The sequence below is a fragment of the Mauremys mutica genome, chromosome 12, assembly GCF_020497125.1.
Source record: "Mauremys mutica isolate MM-2020 ecotype Southern chromosome 12, ASM2049712v1, whole genome shotgun sequence".
NCBI classification, from domain to species: Eukaryota; Metazoa; Chordata; order Testudines; family Geoemydidae; genus Mauremys; species Mauremys mutica.
In genome coordinates, this window is record NC_059083.1 from 17982941 (window position 1) to 17999269 (window position 16329).

Consider the following 16329-nt stretch of genomic DNA (forward strand, 5'->3'; position numbering starts at 1 on the left):
TCCCCTGAACCCTCTGATGGAGGAGCTTCTCCCCTGCCTAGGTTCTCCCTGGTCCCCCAATGCAGGAGCCTACCCAGAAGAGAGAGTGAGACCCCCTGGGGGCCTGGCCACTGACAGGGTTTGTGCAAGAGACTGTTCAAAAGCTGGGGCATAGCCCAGGCCCTGTGAATTCATGACAGGGGGGGCTGAGTGAGAGATTTGGAGGAGGCAGATGGAGAAAGTGACAAGCCCTGGAGCCACCCAGGGAGGCAGAGGTGTGATGGGGGGGAACTGGAGAGAGAGGGGAGAGATTCAGGCCTCTGTGACCCACATTTGACGTGTCCAGCTTGGCCTGCCCTGGTTCCGACAGCTGCCTTTCAGCACCAGACGCGTAACGCTGACCCCAATGGAAGTGTCAGTGGGGCCCCATTGAAGCGAAAGGCCCTGTTTGTTCCTGATGCTCCATGGGCCTGATTCTCCCCCGCTGCCCTGCACCTTGTGTCGTCCCTCACACATGTACATAGCAGCAGGACAACTACCATGGCACACAGGGAGCGGGAAATCAGGCCTAGTTCTTCCAAGGTAAGAGAAATGCAAATCCAGCTCTGCCTTCAATTTGCTGTCCCTTAGCAGCGCTCCCCTGTGTTGCAAAGTCCAGGCAGTTGGGGTGGAAAATAACCACGACCCGCCCACTTCTGCTAAACCAGCAGCTCAGGAGCTGCTCAGGGCTTTGTTGTCTGATCCCAGCTGTCAGGCTCCTCCTGTTTATTACTTTAGTACAAGGCACAGTACAAAGCAGCTCTCTTCATACAACAGTTCACTCAGACTAAAGAGAACTGCCCATTACTCTGCACTCGTAGAGTTCCCAACTTTGTATTTAAAAAATAAGGTGTTTTTTTCTTAGCACCCTCACTGCACCCCTCATGCAGATATTATTAATAATAATAAGCAAAAGTCTACAAAAACTATGGTAAAGATATGGGGGTGGGGGTCAAAGTGTCCACAAAATGCCAAGTTTACAGAGCTGCTCTGCTCCCTTGTCTTCTACACTCATTAGAGACCTGCCCCCTCTATCATCATCATAGCCAAAAGCTTAACTGCCTGTGACACCACCACCTGTGCAGCAGAATGGGAACCAAATGCTCTGACAAAATCACCACCAATGAAGTACTACGGCTGGCAGCCATGCCAAGCGTGGAAGCCATGCCAGCGTGGAGGCAACTGATCTAACATAAGAACGGCCATCCTGGGTCAGACCAAAGGTCCATCTATCCCAGTATCCTGTCTTCCAACAGTGGCCAATGCCAGGTGCCCCAGAGGCCATGAACAGAACAGGGAATCATCAAGTGATCCATCCCCTGTTGCCCATTCCCAGCTTCTGGTAAACAGAGGCTAGGGGCACCATCCCTGCCCATCCTGGCTAATAGCCATTGATGGACCTACCCTCCATGAACTTATCTAGTTCTTTTTAGAACCCTGTTAAAGTCTTGGCCTTAACAACATCCTCTGGCAAGGAGTTCCACCTAGGTCGGCCACGTCATATGTATGGAAAACAATTGACTGCCTGAGAGAGTTCTGTATGGCGAATTTGAAAAAGGCAGTAGGAAGGTTGGCTGTCCCAAACTCCACTACAAGGATTCCATCAAGCGGCACATACAAGCTGCCGGGCTGGACGTAATGATCTGTGAGGATACGGCCCATGACAGGCAAGCTTGACACTCAGCTTCAAAGAATGCAGAATGAGCAACACAATATCATCGTGTCACCTTGGCTGACAATAGGAGGGAACGTAGCAATTGCTCAGGCTTCTTACACCCAGCGCTGGCTCTGCTCCCCCAGTTCCTGCACCCCCACTACCACTTCCTCAGGGCTTGTCCGCACACAAAAATCAAACGCTTTAGCTACCCGGGTATAGCTAAACCCATACAACCCCCCTAGTCTGGATGCAGTTACACCACCAGGGGCGGCTCTAGACCCCAGCGCGCCAAGCAGGCGCGTGGGGCGGCCCTTTCCGGGGGGGGCGGCATTTGGCTCCGGTGGACCTGCCGCAGGCATGCCTGCGGGAGGTCCACCGGAGCCCGGGACGAGCGGACCTGCCGCAGGCATGACTGCGGCGGGTCCCCTCTTCCCGCGGCTCCGGTTGAGCTCCCGCAGGCATGACTGCGGCAGGTCAACCTGAGCCGCGGGACCACGACACCCGCCGCAGTCATGCCTGCGGCAGGTCTGCTCGTCCCGGGCTCCAGTTGACCTGCCGCAGTCATGCCTGCGGGAGCTCAACCGGAGCCGCGGGAAGAGGGGACCCGCCGCGGGACCGGGGAAGGGCGGCACAGCACACCGCGCTGCTTGGGGCAGCCTGATTTCTAGAGCCGCCCCTGTACACCACTATAAAAGGGCCTTGTACTGGTGTAGCTAGTGCCACCGGGGGAGAGCTGTACAGTTACTGACACAAACTAAAACCTATAAGCCAGATCTAAACTGAAGGAAGAGCATCCACCACAAAGCCGCAGGAACTAAGTCAGTGTGATATGACTGGTAAAACACTGTTCAGGGGCGGCTCTAGTAATTTCGCTACCCCAAGCACGGCGGCATGCTGCGGGGGTCGCTCTGGTGGTCGCCGGTCCCGCGGCTCCGGTGGACCTCCTGCAGAGGGTCCGCTGGTCCTGCGGCTCCAGTGGAACATCTGCAGGCATGCCTGCGGGAGGTCCACTGGAGCCGCGGGACCAGTGGACCCTCCGCAGGCATGCCTGTGGGAGGTCCACCAAAGCTGCCTGCCACCCTCCCGGCGACAGACAGAGCGCCCCCCGCGGCATGCCGCCCCAAGCATGCGCTTGGCGCGCTGGGGTCTGGAGCCGGCCCTGACTGTGTTGGCCAGGCCTGGGTAAGTTTGAACAGCCTTCGAAGGGGAGTGATGGGGGCAAAAGACATATCTGGCTTTAAGACTAAGCTTGATAAGTTTATGGAGGGGATGGTATGATGGGATAGCCTAATTTTGGCAATTAATTTGGCAATTGATCTTGATTATCAGCAGGTAAGTATGCCCAGTGGTCTGTGATGGGATGTTAGATGGGTTGGGATCTGAGTTACTACAGAGAATTCTTTCCTGGGTGCTGGCTGGTGAGTCTTGCCCACATGCTCAGGGTTTAGCTGATCGCCATATTTGGGGTCGGGAAGGAATTTTCCTCAAGGGCAGATTGGCAGAGGCCCTGGAGGTTTTTCGCCTTCCGCATGGGGCACGGGTCACTTGCTGGAGGATTCTCTGCACCTTGAGGTCTTCAAACCACAATTTGAGGACTTCAATAGCTCAGACAGAGGTTAGGGGTTTGTTACAGGAGTGGGTGGATGAGATTCTGTGGCCTGCGTTGTGCAGGAGGTCAGACTAGATGATCATTCATAATGGTCCCTTCTGATAGACTGATAGACTTTAAGGTCAGAAGGGACCATTATGAATGAGCATCTAGTCTGACCTCCTGCACAACGCAGGTCACAGAATCTCATCCACCCACTCCTGTAACAAACCCCTAACCTATGTCTGAGCTATTGAAGTCCTCAAATTGTGGTTTGAAGACCTCAAGGTGCAGAGAATCCTCCAGCAAGTGACCCGTGCCCCATGCTGCTGACCTTAAAGTCTGAGTCTAAGTTGCAGGTGGAAGTTGTAGCACAGGAAACAGAGAGCAGCTGTGGGCAGATCACGGACCACAGGCAGTTTCAGATTCTTTAGAAAGAACTTGTCACTCGCAAACAAGCAGGCTGGGGCTGGCCCCATTGCTAGAAGCACTTGGTTCCCCACTCCCACAGTTACACAAGACTTGTGCTGTGATAATGCAACCTGGGCTGCGGGCGGGGCCTGGCTCCCGCCCCCCGTTTCTATTCTCCAACCCAGGCCAGGCTGCCCGGTGTCCCCGGGACCCCACCCTGCGCTGAGCAGCCCGGCGCTGAGGGGTCCGGGCTGGGGCGGCCGAGGGGCGACTCTGGGGAACAGGCGAGAGGCGAGAGGCCCCCCCGCCTCTGGGTCTGCCTCACACAGCGCGTGAGCGCAGTTGCCGCCTGTCCGGCCACGCCCCGCGCCTGGCCTGTCACCCAATCCCAGGCTGCGACTGAATATAATTTGCATATTGCGTTCACGGCCCCGCCTCCCCCTACCGAGCTCGGAGCGAGTCGCCATTTGGTTTTGCTCCCGAGCCCGCGAGGTTCTGTGTGTCCTGCTCTGCCTCCCCGGTGAGTGTCTGTTCCCCGGGCCGGGGCCGGGGCTAGAGAGGCCCAGCCCGGGGTAGGGCGTGTGTTGGGGGGTAGGAAATGAGGGGAGAAGGGAGGGAGCGGGACCCCGTCCAATAGACACCTGGGGGCGGGGGATGCTGGGGGAGGGGCAGGCAGAGACCCTGCCCGGGGTGCGGGGGAAATGGGGGTGTGGGGGGAGGGGGAGCTGGGGGAGAGAAGAGACACTTGGGGGCGGGGAATGACGTCTGAAAGCAGCTGGCTGTTTTGGCGCCACCGCGGCCTCTGGTGGGCAAAAGGCGGAGCTGCAGCACTTCGGGGCAGAAGGTATTTTCGGGGTGGGGGGGATCTGTGCCTGAGCAGTGGTGCAGAATTCCCCCACAGCAGGAGTTCATCACAGCATCCTGCCCACGGAGCCAGGGTGGGGCACAGGGGCTGCTGGGGGGTCGCAGACTGGGGTTCAGAATGGCTAGTAGCGTGGGGACAGACTGGGGCATGGGCTCAGGAGCTAATGAGGAGACAGTGTTGGGACGGGGAATGGGAGCTAGAGACACCTGTGGGGATGGGGGCTGTGGGGAGAGGGGAAGATTTGCCTGACTGAATAGGAGATGCTTGGGGTCAGCTGGGGTCTGCCTGGGGGAAGGCTCCCTAACAACCCACGCCCCTCCTGGCCCCCGAAACCCTGTTCCATACGTCTCCCACCCACACCCTCCAGGTTCACTCCAGGCTCCTTCCCTCTGCTCCTCCGTTACCCCTGACTCCCCCAAGCCTTTGCACTGCTTCTGATGGGTACAAGAAATGTAATTCTGTATTGGGAGGGATCGCTCAGTGGTTTGAGCATTGGCCTGTTAAACCCAGGGTTGTGAGATCAATCCTTGGGGGGGGGGCACTTAGGGATCTAGGACAAAAATCAGTACTTGGTCCTGCTAGTGAAGGCAGGGGGCTGGACTCGATGACCTTTCAAGGTCCCTTCCAGTTCTAGGAGATTGGTATATCTCCAATTATTATTATTATTATTTTAATTTAAATGAATTACTCAAAGTTCTGTATTAATATGCCTAGTAAGAAATCTATTTATTTGTCAAAAAAATTACCAGAATCTTCTTTTTTTTGGGGGGCGGGGTGTCTATTTTGTTACAGACATACTTGCTGGCAGATATTTTGAAATAAATTACCAAAATAATTGAAAATGGTGTGATTACATTGTGTTATTTTGACAAAATGTACAGAATTTTAAAATATTGTGAGCAGAATTTTTAATGTTTTGGCACAGTCCACTGGGCATCATTATCATAGTGCTACATGTTCACATTTAATTATGTGAAAGGTCAGCTGGTTCATTTGGAATTTATTTAATCAGATTAAATAAAGATTAATGCAGCACTGTACAGAAAGGGTACATTATGAGTGTGATCACTGGAGAAATGCATCCAACGAAGTGGGTATTCACCCACAAAAGCTCATGCTCCAAAATGTCTGTTAGTCTATAAGGTGCCACAGAATTCTTTGCTGCTTTTACTGGAGAAATGAGAGCAGCTAGATCCACTTCTGACTTAACTTCCCAGTACTCTTTTCTTATATTGAGCTTGGGTCAAAGAAATTCCTTTTTCTGTGATTGATTTAACTGGGAGTTCTGTTTTAGAAGTTTTAAAATAAGACAAAATATTGTGCTACATTATAAATCCATGGTGCACCCACGTGCTGAATACTATGTCTAGTTCTGGTCACTGTAAAAGGTTCAGAGAAGGGCAATGGAGATGATCAAGAGTATGGAAATGCTTTCATATGAGGAGAGACAAAAACTATTACAGCTGTTCAGCTTAGAAAAGAGATGACATGAGGAGGGGCTAGAATGTGGGGTAATGCTGACACCCTGGGGGGACTTGCTGTGGTTCACCAAAGTGATGCACAGCAGTGGTGATCTGGATACTTGTGGCTGCATTGCACTATTTGGTTGCACCTGAAAGAAAGCAAGGTAGGGAGTAAGCTGCTTGACTCCTGTGTGGATAGTGTAACTCTCCTGTGCACATCATGACCATAGGAGGGTGAGGAGACAGTTTCACAAGGGCTGCTGTGGTGTGTGTTTGTGTTTGTAAACAGCCCAGTAACGTTCTAGAGCCTCCAACAAGAAGGTGGAATATTTTTTAGATCAGATGCGCAGCTTGATAGGTGTCGATACAGCTGGGAATCAGTGGGTGGAAGGCAAGGGAAGTGCAACATCTAAGCAATCCCCATTAGGTCCAGTAAATCATAGTCACTTAGCATCTTTTTTGCATTTGTGCTGTGACACTGTAGTACGTCACTCTGAACATTTTGTCCCGCAGCAGCTAAAACTTCTCTCTTGTGGTTGAAAGGCCCTTCCAACTGACGTGTCTCTGGGGCATCTGTTTAAAATTGAGGCCATCGATCCAAACGGGCTGTCACCACAGAAGCTACCCTAGCGTTCTGAGAATCCACAATTCTCAAGTTATTCATGCTGCTGGCAGGGCACATCTGCCGTGACCCTTTTAGTCACAGGTAGTTTGGTACCAGAAGTTAGAAGTGTGGTGCTGTTCCTTAGAATGACAGCTCCTTGGGGCAGGGGCCACTTTTCGTTCTGTGTTTGTACAGTATGCGTCTCAGTGGGGTCCTGGTCCTTGACTAGGGCTCCTGGGGGCTACCCCAAAGGAAATAGTAGTAATAAAGAAGGATTTGTTAATCTGCATCTCCTCTGTCTTCTGTTCTCTTCCCAGGCCTGTGAAGTTAGTGTTGATGTTACCAAGTCAGTCTTTCAGGTGACTCGTTTTGGAATTCCCAGCGTTCATTTAGGACCCTCGGTGTCCTCACTGTGACATCTGCCTTGGCACCAGGACATGCTCCTGTCATCTTTATCCAGGCTGCAAATGGATGAGACACTTCTCTCTCTGCAAACTGAAAGCAAGCCCAGGGCATTACAGCTGACCTGCCAATGGAGGCTACCTCTGGGGATACACAGTCATCAACTGGGCATCTTCCCTGGCCACTACGGACCACGTTTGGACTGCACTGACCAGGTGCAAGTCCCCTGGAAGAGAAACTTGCTTGGATATTTTGCCTTGATGCAGACTTCCCATCACTAATATAGCACAGGGCTGAATATGGCCTGTAAAGTTCTCCCCCACACTTAATCCAAAGGAGTACAGCTGAGTCCAGGGGCCACACGTGGGGGTCTTTTCTGGAAACCAAGGACAGGTCTTTTCAGAGACTGAGGTGACACAAGGAGAGGTGCGGAAGCAAACTGCTCATCGGAATAACAAGGCACCAGGCCCAGATGGTCCATCCAAGAGTTGTGAAGGAGCTCAGGTATGAAGTAGCTGAACAGCTAACAAAACTTTTTAATCTTTCATTAAAACCAGCCATTGTTCCAGAGGAATGGAAGGTACCAAATGTTCTAGCTATATTTAAAAAACACTCTAGGGGTGATGCAAGGAACTGAAGAGCTGTGAACTTTACAGCTGTGCCTGGCAAACTGGTTGTATTAATAATTATGAATAAAATGACAACACATCTGGAAGATCATGATCTGATAGGGTCTAACCAGCAGAGATTTTTGCAAAGGAAACTCGTATTTCACTAATCTTCAGAATTCTTAGAACGTGTCAATAAAGTAGTGCATAAAGGAGAACCAGCTTGATGTAATTTATTTAGATTTCCAAAAGGCCTTTGGCAAGGTCCCTCACAAGAGACTACTAAAGAAGCTAAGTGGTCACAGGGTGAGGGGCAAAGTATTGTCATGGATCAAAATCTGGCCTGAAAGCAAAGAGTAGGGTTAAATGGTCAACTTTTATCATGGCAAAGGGTGAATGGTGGAGCCATCAAGGTTCCGTAGTGGGTCTTTTGTTGTCTTATATATTTATTGATCTGCAAAAGAGGTGAGGTAGCAACATTTGCAGATGACACAAAGTTATTTCAGTTAGTCAGGACCATAGAGGACTGTGAGGCACTTCAGAGAGACTTCTACAAGCTGGGTGAATGGGCAACACAATGGCAGATAAAATTCAATGTTGCTAGATGTAAAGTTACAGACATTGGAGGGAAACAGTAAAACTACTCCCACCTTACAGGATTCAAACTACAGCGTAGCAGATTTAGATTAAATCTCAAGGAAAAACTTCCTAACTGTAAGAACAGTAGGACAATGGAACAGACGCCCAGGGAGGTTGTGGAAGCTCCTTCACTAGAGGTTGTCAAAAGGAGGCTGGGTAGCCACCTGTCTTGGATGGTTTAGACACAACAAATTCTGCACCTTGGCGGGGGCTAGACTGGATGATCTTTATGGTCCCTTCTAACCCTATGGTTCTGTGATTATGGACAGCTGATTAAGCTCAGTGAGTGGCTGCGGTCATAAAAACAAAGATGATGTTGGGAAGCGTAAGGAATGGGATGGAGAAGAACACTGAAAATAGAATGTTCTATAAATCCATGGTGCAGCCTCACCTGGAGTGTCCAACTCTGGTCACCCCATCTCCAAAGGATGTTGCAGTACTCGAGGGGGGTTCAGAGAAGGGTGATAGGAATGTTCAAGGGCCTGGGAAGATTCTCCTCTGGAGAGAGATTGAAAAGTTGGGCATTGTTAGTTTAGGGCATGTCTGTCTTATGGGTGCAACATGGACAAAGCTATGGGGCCTTCCCTATGCTGCTGTAGTGCCAGTCTAGACGCTTCCTACAGCGATGGAAGGGCTTTTCCATTGATGTAGTTAATGCATCTTGCTGAGAGGTGGCAGGTAGGTGGGTGGAAGAATTCTGGGGATCAGGTTGGCATTGCTACGATGCCCAGGAGCGTGACTAGTTCACGTCCTAACAACATAGCTTTGTCGATTTCAATTTAAAGTGTAGACCAGGCCTTAGAGAGGAGATAGTTAAAAAAGGACGTGCTAAAAGTCTCTAAAATAATGATTGGCTTAGAGAAGGTGGATGGGTAGCGTGCTATCTCTGAGGCATAACGCAGGGACATTCAATGAAGTTAAAAGGCGGCAAATTCCAAACTGATGACAGGAAATACATTTTCATGTAAGGTGTAATCAGACTTTGGAGCACTTTGCCACAGGAAGTCATTAATGCCAAGAACTTAACGAGATTCCAGAAGGGATTGGATGTTTCTATGGACACCAAGAATACCCAGGCTTGCTATCATTAATGACCATAGTTTTTTTGGCAGGGATATTAAACCTCCTGCTTGAGGGATCAGATCGATCTCTAACTAGTAGAGCCCAGGATTAAACCTAAAGTGGGGGCAGATCATCCCACATCTGTTGAGGGGGTCTGACACTTTCCTCTGAAGTACCTGGTCCTGGAGACTCGGAGGCAGGAGACTGGACGGTGAGCCCTTGGGCGTGATCCAGTCTGGCAGTCCCTATGTTCCTTGCAGTGGGGCCCAAAGCCGTGTATTTTAAGTTACTGTTACTTAACGATGCAAAGGAAAAAATATAATTAATGCCTATTACCCTCCTATAACTCTTAATTGTGTCCTGTATCCACTGCTCCATTATTTTGCCTGGGAGCGATGTCAGGTTGACAGGTCTGTAATTACCTGGGTTGTCCCGTTTATGCCGCTCCACCACAATGTAAATAAAAAGCTGTACTTAAGGCATGTAACATGTTCCTCAGTGGAAGCCAGGTGGCACCATGGAACCCATAAGGACTTGCCCAGCAACACGCTACAGGATCTCAGCCAGGTAATTGCCCCTTCCCACCAAGCAGTAGTTCCACTTTTTCTTCCAAAGTCTTAAGGTGACTTTTACCTTCCAAAACTGAACTAAGCCCCCAAAGAGGCGCCAGATGCCAGGCAGGGTGTTATGGGACAGACATAGGAGGAGCTGGTGAATGAAGGCAACTGCAGCACAGACCTGAGCCGAAGACCAAGTCCCAGGCTGTGATGTTTGATCAGCACAACTAATGGTTGTGAAAGGACTGAGGTGATGGTTCTATTTTAATTCAGCCCAGGCTCTGGTTACTTGTCACATTCTTTGAAAAGATACAAATAAAGCAAATCTAAATCTCACTGGATTACAATACTAACGCTCAGCCCCCTCCTCTAGCTCTCAGCCCCAGGGGTTCATCTTATCCAAGCAAAGGGCAGCTGCAACAAGACAGCTAAAATACCCTAAGGGTACGTCTACACTATGGGATTATTCCGATTTTACAGAAACCGATTTTTGGAAACAGATTGTATAAAGTTGAGTGCACGCGGCCACACTAAGCACATTAATTCGGTGGTGTCCGTCCATGTACCGAGGCTAGCATCGATTTCCAGAGCGTTGCACTGTGGGTAGCTATCCCATAGTTCCCGCAGTCTCCCCCGCTCATTGGAATTCTGGGTTGAGATCCCAGTGCTTGATGGCTGGGATCATTGTCGCTGGTAGTTCTGGGTACAGCCTCTCCCCTCCCTCCATGAAAGCAGCGGCAGACAACCATTTCGCGCCTTTTTTCCTGGATGAACTGTGCAGACGCCATACCACGGCAAGCATGGACCCTGCTCAGCTCAAGACAGCAGTCATGAACATTGTAAACACCTCGCGCGTTCTCGTGCAGTCTATGCTGAACCAGGACCTGCAAAGCCAGGTGAGGAGGCAGCAGCTACGGCGACGAGAGTGATGAGGACATGGACACAGAATTCTCTCAAACTGCGGGCCCCTGCGCTTTGGAGGCCATGCTGGTAATGGGGCAGGTTCTAGCCATTGAACGCCAATTTTGGGCCCGGGAAACAAGCACAGACTGGTGGGATCGCATTGTGTTGCAGGTGTGGGAAGATTCCCAGTGGCTGCGAAACTTACACATGCATAAGGGCACTTTCATGGAACTTTGTGACTTGCTTTCCCCTGCCCTGAAGCGCCAGAATACCAAGATGAGAGCAGCCCTCACAGTTGAGAAGTGAGTGGCGATAGCCCTCTGGAAGCTTGCAACGCCAGACAGCTACCGGTCAGTCGGGAATCAATTTGGAGTGGGAAAATCTACTGTGGGGGCTGCTGTGATGCAAGTAGCCAAAGCAATCACTAAGCTGCTGCTACGAAAGGTTGTGACTCTGGGAAATGTGCAGGTCATAGTGGATGGCTTTGCTGCAATGGGATTCCCTAACTGTGGTGGGGCGATAGATGGAACCCATATCCGTATCTTGGCACTGGAGCACCAGGGCACCCAGTACATAAACCGCAAGGGGTACTTTTCCATGGTGCTGCAAGCACTGGTGGTGAAACATCCCTTGTGATCCAACATCCACGTGGGATGGCCGGGAAGGGTTCATGATGCTCACGTCTTCAAGAACACTACTCTGTTTAAACAGCTGCGCTCTGGGCTGGGTGAAAGGGGCCAGGCGCTCAGTTCTCCAGGCACGTCGGGAATGTATTTGGGGAAATTAGGGGACCAGGCTTAGAGCAGGTGGATATTTTGTGGGGGCTGTAACCAGGCTGGGTGGGTTTGTTTTCAGGAGGCGAATGGGGGGAGCAGGTCCGATCTTTTGGGGTGATGGGGGGCACAGCGAGCTATGTAGAAACGGAGCATGCACAGTGTGGCTCGTGTTGATTTCCCACGCCAAGCCAGTAGGTCAGGGGCTCTCAAACTGTGGGTCGGGACCCCTCAAGCGGTCGTGAGGTTATTATATGGGGGGGTCATGAGCTGTCAGCCCCCACCGCAAAGCCTGCTTTGCCTCCAGCATTTAGAATGGGGTTAAATATATAAAAGTGTTTTTAATTGATGATAAACCTCAGAGCATGAGCCCCCTTATGTGAAAGGGAGTCACCAGTACAAAAGTGTAAGAGCCGCTGCAGTAGGTGGTGCCTTGGTTCTTTGCTAGCCCTGCCCTGTGGCTGTGGCCTGGCGGGAGTGAAGGCGAGACCCCTCCCCCAGGCCCTGCTGAGCTGGGTGGGAAATGACAGGGCTCCGCACGTTCTGATCGCTACAGTTTTCATCCCCTCTTGTGTTTAAAGAACAGGAGAACTTGTTGCACCTTAGAGACTAACAAATTTATTTGAGCATAAGCTTTCATGGGCTACAGCTCACTTCATCGGATGCATGGAGTGGAAAAAACAGTAGGAAGAGATATATACAGAGAACATGAAACAATGGGTGTTACCATACACACTCTAAGGAGAACAGGAGAACTTGTGGCACCTTAGAGACTAACACATTTATTTGAGCCAGGGGGAGCTATTATCAGCAGGAGAGAAAAAGAACAGTTTATAGTAGTAATAAAAATGGCCCATTCCCAGCAATTGGTAAGGAACTCTGTGTGTGTGTGTGTGGGGGGGGGGGGGCAAGTAAGCATGGGGAGATAGTTTTACTTTGTGTAATGGCCTATCCACTCCCAGTCTTTATTCAAGCCTAGTTTGATGGTGTCCAATTTCCAAATTAATTCCAATTCAGCCGTCTCTTGTTGGAGTCTGCTTTTTGAAGGGTTTTTTTGGTTGTAATATTGCGATTTTTAGGTCTGTAATGGAGTGGCCAGGGAGATTGAAGTGTTCTACTGGTTTTTTGATGTTATAATTCTTGATGTCTGATTTGTGTCCAGGCCAGTCCTTGCTTACAGACAACCCCCAAACCTGCATCAAATACTCACCAGCAACCACACAACAAAAACACTAACCCAGGAACCAATCCCTGCAACAAACCCTGTTGCCAACTCTGTCCACATATCTATTCAGGGGATACTATCATAGGGCCTAATCACATCAGCCACACTATCAGAGGCTTGTTCACCTGCACATCTACCAATGTGATTTATGCCATCACTGCCCCTCTGCCGTGTACATTGGCCAAACCAGACAGTCTCTAATGTAAAAGAATAACTGGACACTAAGTTAGTATTAATAAGAGCAATGGAAAGGTTCAGCCTACCAATCTGTGCTTCTCCAAACTATTAGTAATTTGGGGGATAAAATTACTTCATGATCAACACCTTAAAACAGCCCTTTCATTGCATCTAAAAACACCACAGAACTCCTTCCAATGGATTATTTAATTTGATCTTCAGGACATGGGTCTATCACAGGAGTGGGTGGGTGAAGTTCTGTGGCCTGCAATGGGCAGGAGGTCAGACTAGATGATCATGATGGTCCCTACTGGCCTTAAAGTCTGAGCTTTGCTTAATAACTTTCTGTTACTTCCTTTGCAGGAACGTTCCTGGGGCCTATGGACAGAGTCTCACTGAGCACTGACTGATCAGATAAGTATTGTCCAGTCGCTCACCTCTGCTCAAACTCTGTTCCCAGTCTTGGTTCTCTGTAGGTACCATCGATTCTTTAGAGGATCTTTCTGCTCTCTCCCCTCAGGTTCAGCTCAGAGACCAGCTCATCATTCGTCCCAGGAAATGACAGTCAGTTTCACTACTGGGGAGGATTAGGCTGCCCATCGTCTGCTGGGACATCTGATAGCTTAGGAAGGGGTCAGGAATCACAGAAAAAGACGGGAATCAGGTGAGTGGCTTCCCTTCTGACTAACCCCAGGGATTCAGGCCTGGCTGCTCTGGTGAAGGTTACAAACCAGTTCACTCTGTAGCTCCCCTGTTCTCCCGAGTTTGTTGATTTCCCAGAGCTGGGAGGGAGCAAGGCCTAGGTCTTCAACGGTATTTAGGCATTTAACCCAAAACCTGGAGGGCTGTTTCAGTTTGAGCCCAGCAGTGGGTCTGTCTAGTAGATGGAGAGGGGCCCCCCAGCTGGAAGGAGGTTCTCTGGCTGTGGGCTCCTCTCTCCATGAGTAGCTGTGAGCACGATGTGAAGCTACAGCTGGTCATAGGGTTCAGGTGTTCTCAGCCTAGGAGGGTTGTGAACGGCTGTCAAACAGCTGCATTGGTACCTCCCTACTTGAGAGTGGGGTCCCAGTTAGACAGCAGATCTCAAGGGTTGGGGTCCCTGGTATGGAAAAAGGTTATAAACCTGTCATGGTTATAACCCTGCATCTGTCCAAGTAATGAGAGAGCAGGAGCAAGTCTGTTTGTGAGTGGGATTGATCAGGGCCACATTATCGACTCAGACTAGGGCCCTGGCTCCTGGAGTCATGTGATTACCTCAGACTGTTGTTGTTTTTTTCATCTCAAAGGGGTGTTAACCCGAAAACCTGCTGTTGGGGAGCCCCCCACATCAAGACCACACCAGTAAAGGACTCTGCATGTGGCAGGAGGGGAAGAGTGCACCATCTCCTTGCCCTCTTCATTCCCCTGCATCATGGGAAGAAAGTGGTGCACAGACCCTGGAGTGGGAATTATGGACTTTTGTGAATCCTGCAACCAAGGGGAGATGCTGGGAAGAGGCCTGTGGCCCAGGAAGGGCGAAGGGCTTGTGTTGTTTTGTTTGGATTCTCACTTATCCCAGAAGAGGGAGGACACTTGTTGCCATGGTGACTGTGGAGAGCTACATGGAATTTATTACCCAACTGCTGAGGGGAAACTGAGGCATGGCCAGAGTTCAACTGAGGAACAGGCTCACCGGATGCCAGGCCAGGTAAGGGCCTCTTCCAGAACCCATTCACTGAGAACTGGTGGCTGTGTGGATTATTTTGATGCAGAGTTTTATGGTGCTTTGCAAGGTGGTGGCATCAAACTGTGATTTCATATGCGGTTGTTCAGGTTATTGTACCCACCATCCCCATGGGATCTGTGTGCTGGCGAAGTGGTGTGACTAGCACCTGTCTGTGCTGCCCATCCTCCGCAGTATCTGAGCATCCTCCGTGGGAATCAGTGTTTTCCTTTGTCTCTGTTTCCCTCCCCGGAAGGAGAACTGCCTGTCTCACTTTACTGTTCTGTACTGACACTCTTCACTGTGGTGTCTATGCACCTCCCATGTAAAATCAATAGTTAGACCCTTAGTGGTCTTCATGGAGTCTCCTGCACTCTTCCCTTTTGAGGTAAAACTCTGCGTGGGGTACGTTTTGGCTTTTTTTGAACTGGTTGGCTGGCTTGTGCCAGAGTTTTTTGTTCTGTTATTGGTGTCAGTGAGTGTCGTCATTGTTACAGGGCTTCCCCTCTGTTTGTTGGGGAATCTGTGGCTGGGCACTGCTGCACCTGGACCTTCCTCAGTCTCTGCTAGTGAATTGACACCTTTAGTTTCTTTGGCTTTAGTTGAAATGTAGCAGCCTGGTGTAGGGAGACTCCGTGCTCCTTGTGCTGAGTTTGCTGATGAACGTAAGAATGGCCAAACTGGGTCAGACCAACGCTCCGCACAGCCCTGTATCCTGTCTTCAGACTGTGGCTGTTGCTAGATGCTTCAGAGGGAATGAACAGAACAGGGCAATTATTGAATGACCTGTCCAGTCCCAGCATCTGGCAGTCAGAGGCTTAGGGACACCCAGCATGGGGCTGTGCCCCTGACCATCTTGGCTGATATCCATTGATAGATACATTCATGGAGGATGGGTCCAACTCTTTTTTGAACCCAGTTATAGTGTTGGCCTTCACAATATCCCCTGGCAATGAGTTGCACAGGTTGACTATGTGTTGTGTGAAGCAGTTCCATAGGTTTGTTTTTAACCTGCTGCCTGTAGCGTCATTGCGTGACCCCTGGTTCTTGTATTATGCAAAGGGGTAAATAATATGTTTTTCTCTAACATTCAGGATTTTATAGATCTGTCATATCCCCCCCCCCCCAGTTGTCTTTTTATTTTCCCTCCCCCAAACTGAACAATCCCAGTCTTTTTAATCTCTCCTCATATGGAAGCTGTTCCACACCCCCGTCGTTTTTGTCACCCTTCTCTGTACCATTTCCAGTTCTAAAATATCACTTTTGAGATGAAGCTGCCAGAATTGCATGCAGTATGGAAGGTGTGGGGGAGCCCTGGATTTGTATAGTGGCATTATGATAAGAAGACAGAAAATATCTCTCCCGTTCTTAAGTCTGTTAGCTGTTTTTGACAGCCGCTGCACAGTGTAGCTAGTTCTTTGAAAACATCTGCTTAGTGCAGGGGTCTCAAACGCAAATGACCACGAGGGCCAGATGAGGACTAGTGCATTGAACCAAGAGCTGCATCACTAACACCCTCCCCTTGCTGCCTCTGGCCCCATCCCCACTCCACCCCTTCCATTAGGCATCGTACCTGCCCCGCGCCTTCCCATACCAACGCTGCCCCCAGGGGGTGCAGAAAGAGTGCAGGGTGCGGCAGGGGCTCAGGGCAGGGCATTGGTGGGTGGGATGCAAG

The 16329-nt window shown here is 50.3% G+C and overlaps 1 protein-coding gene across 1 annotated transcript in view; it reads left to right on the top strand.

Moving 5' to 3' along the window:
• The first annotated feature begins 14148 nt into the window (after positions 1-14148).
• The window catches only part of LOC123346607, a 32333-nt gene continuing 30152 nt past the window's right edge, over positions 14149-16329 (top strand). The window contains exon 1 of the mRNA XM_044984083.1: positions 14149-14639. Within this exon, the coding sequence (XP_044840018.1) occupies positions 14364-14639 (276 nt within the window). The 5' untranslated portion in view covers positions 14149-14363. The remainder of the gene's footprint in view (positions 14640-16329) is intronic.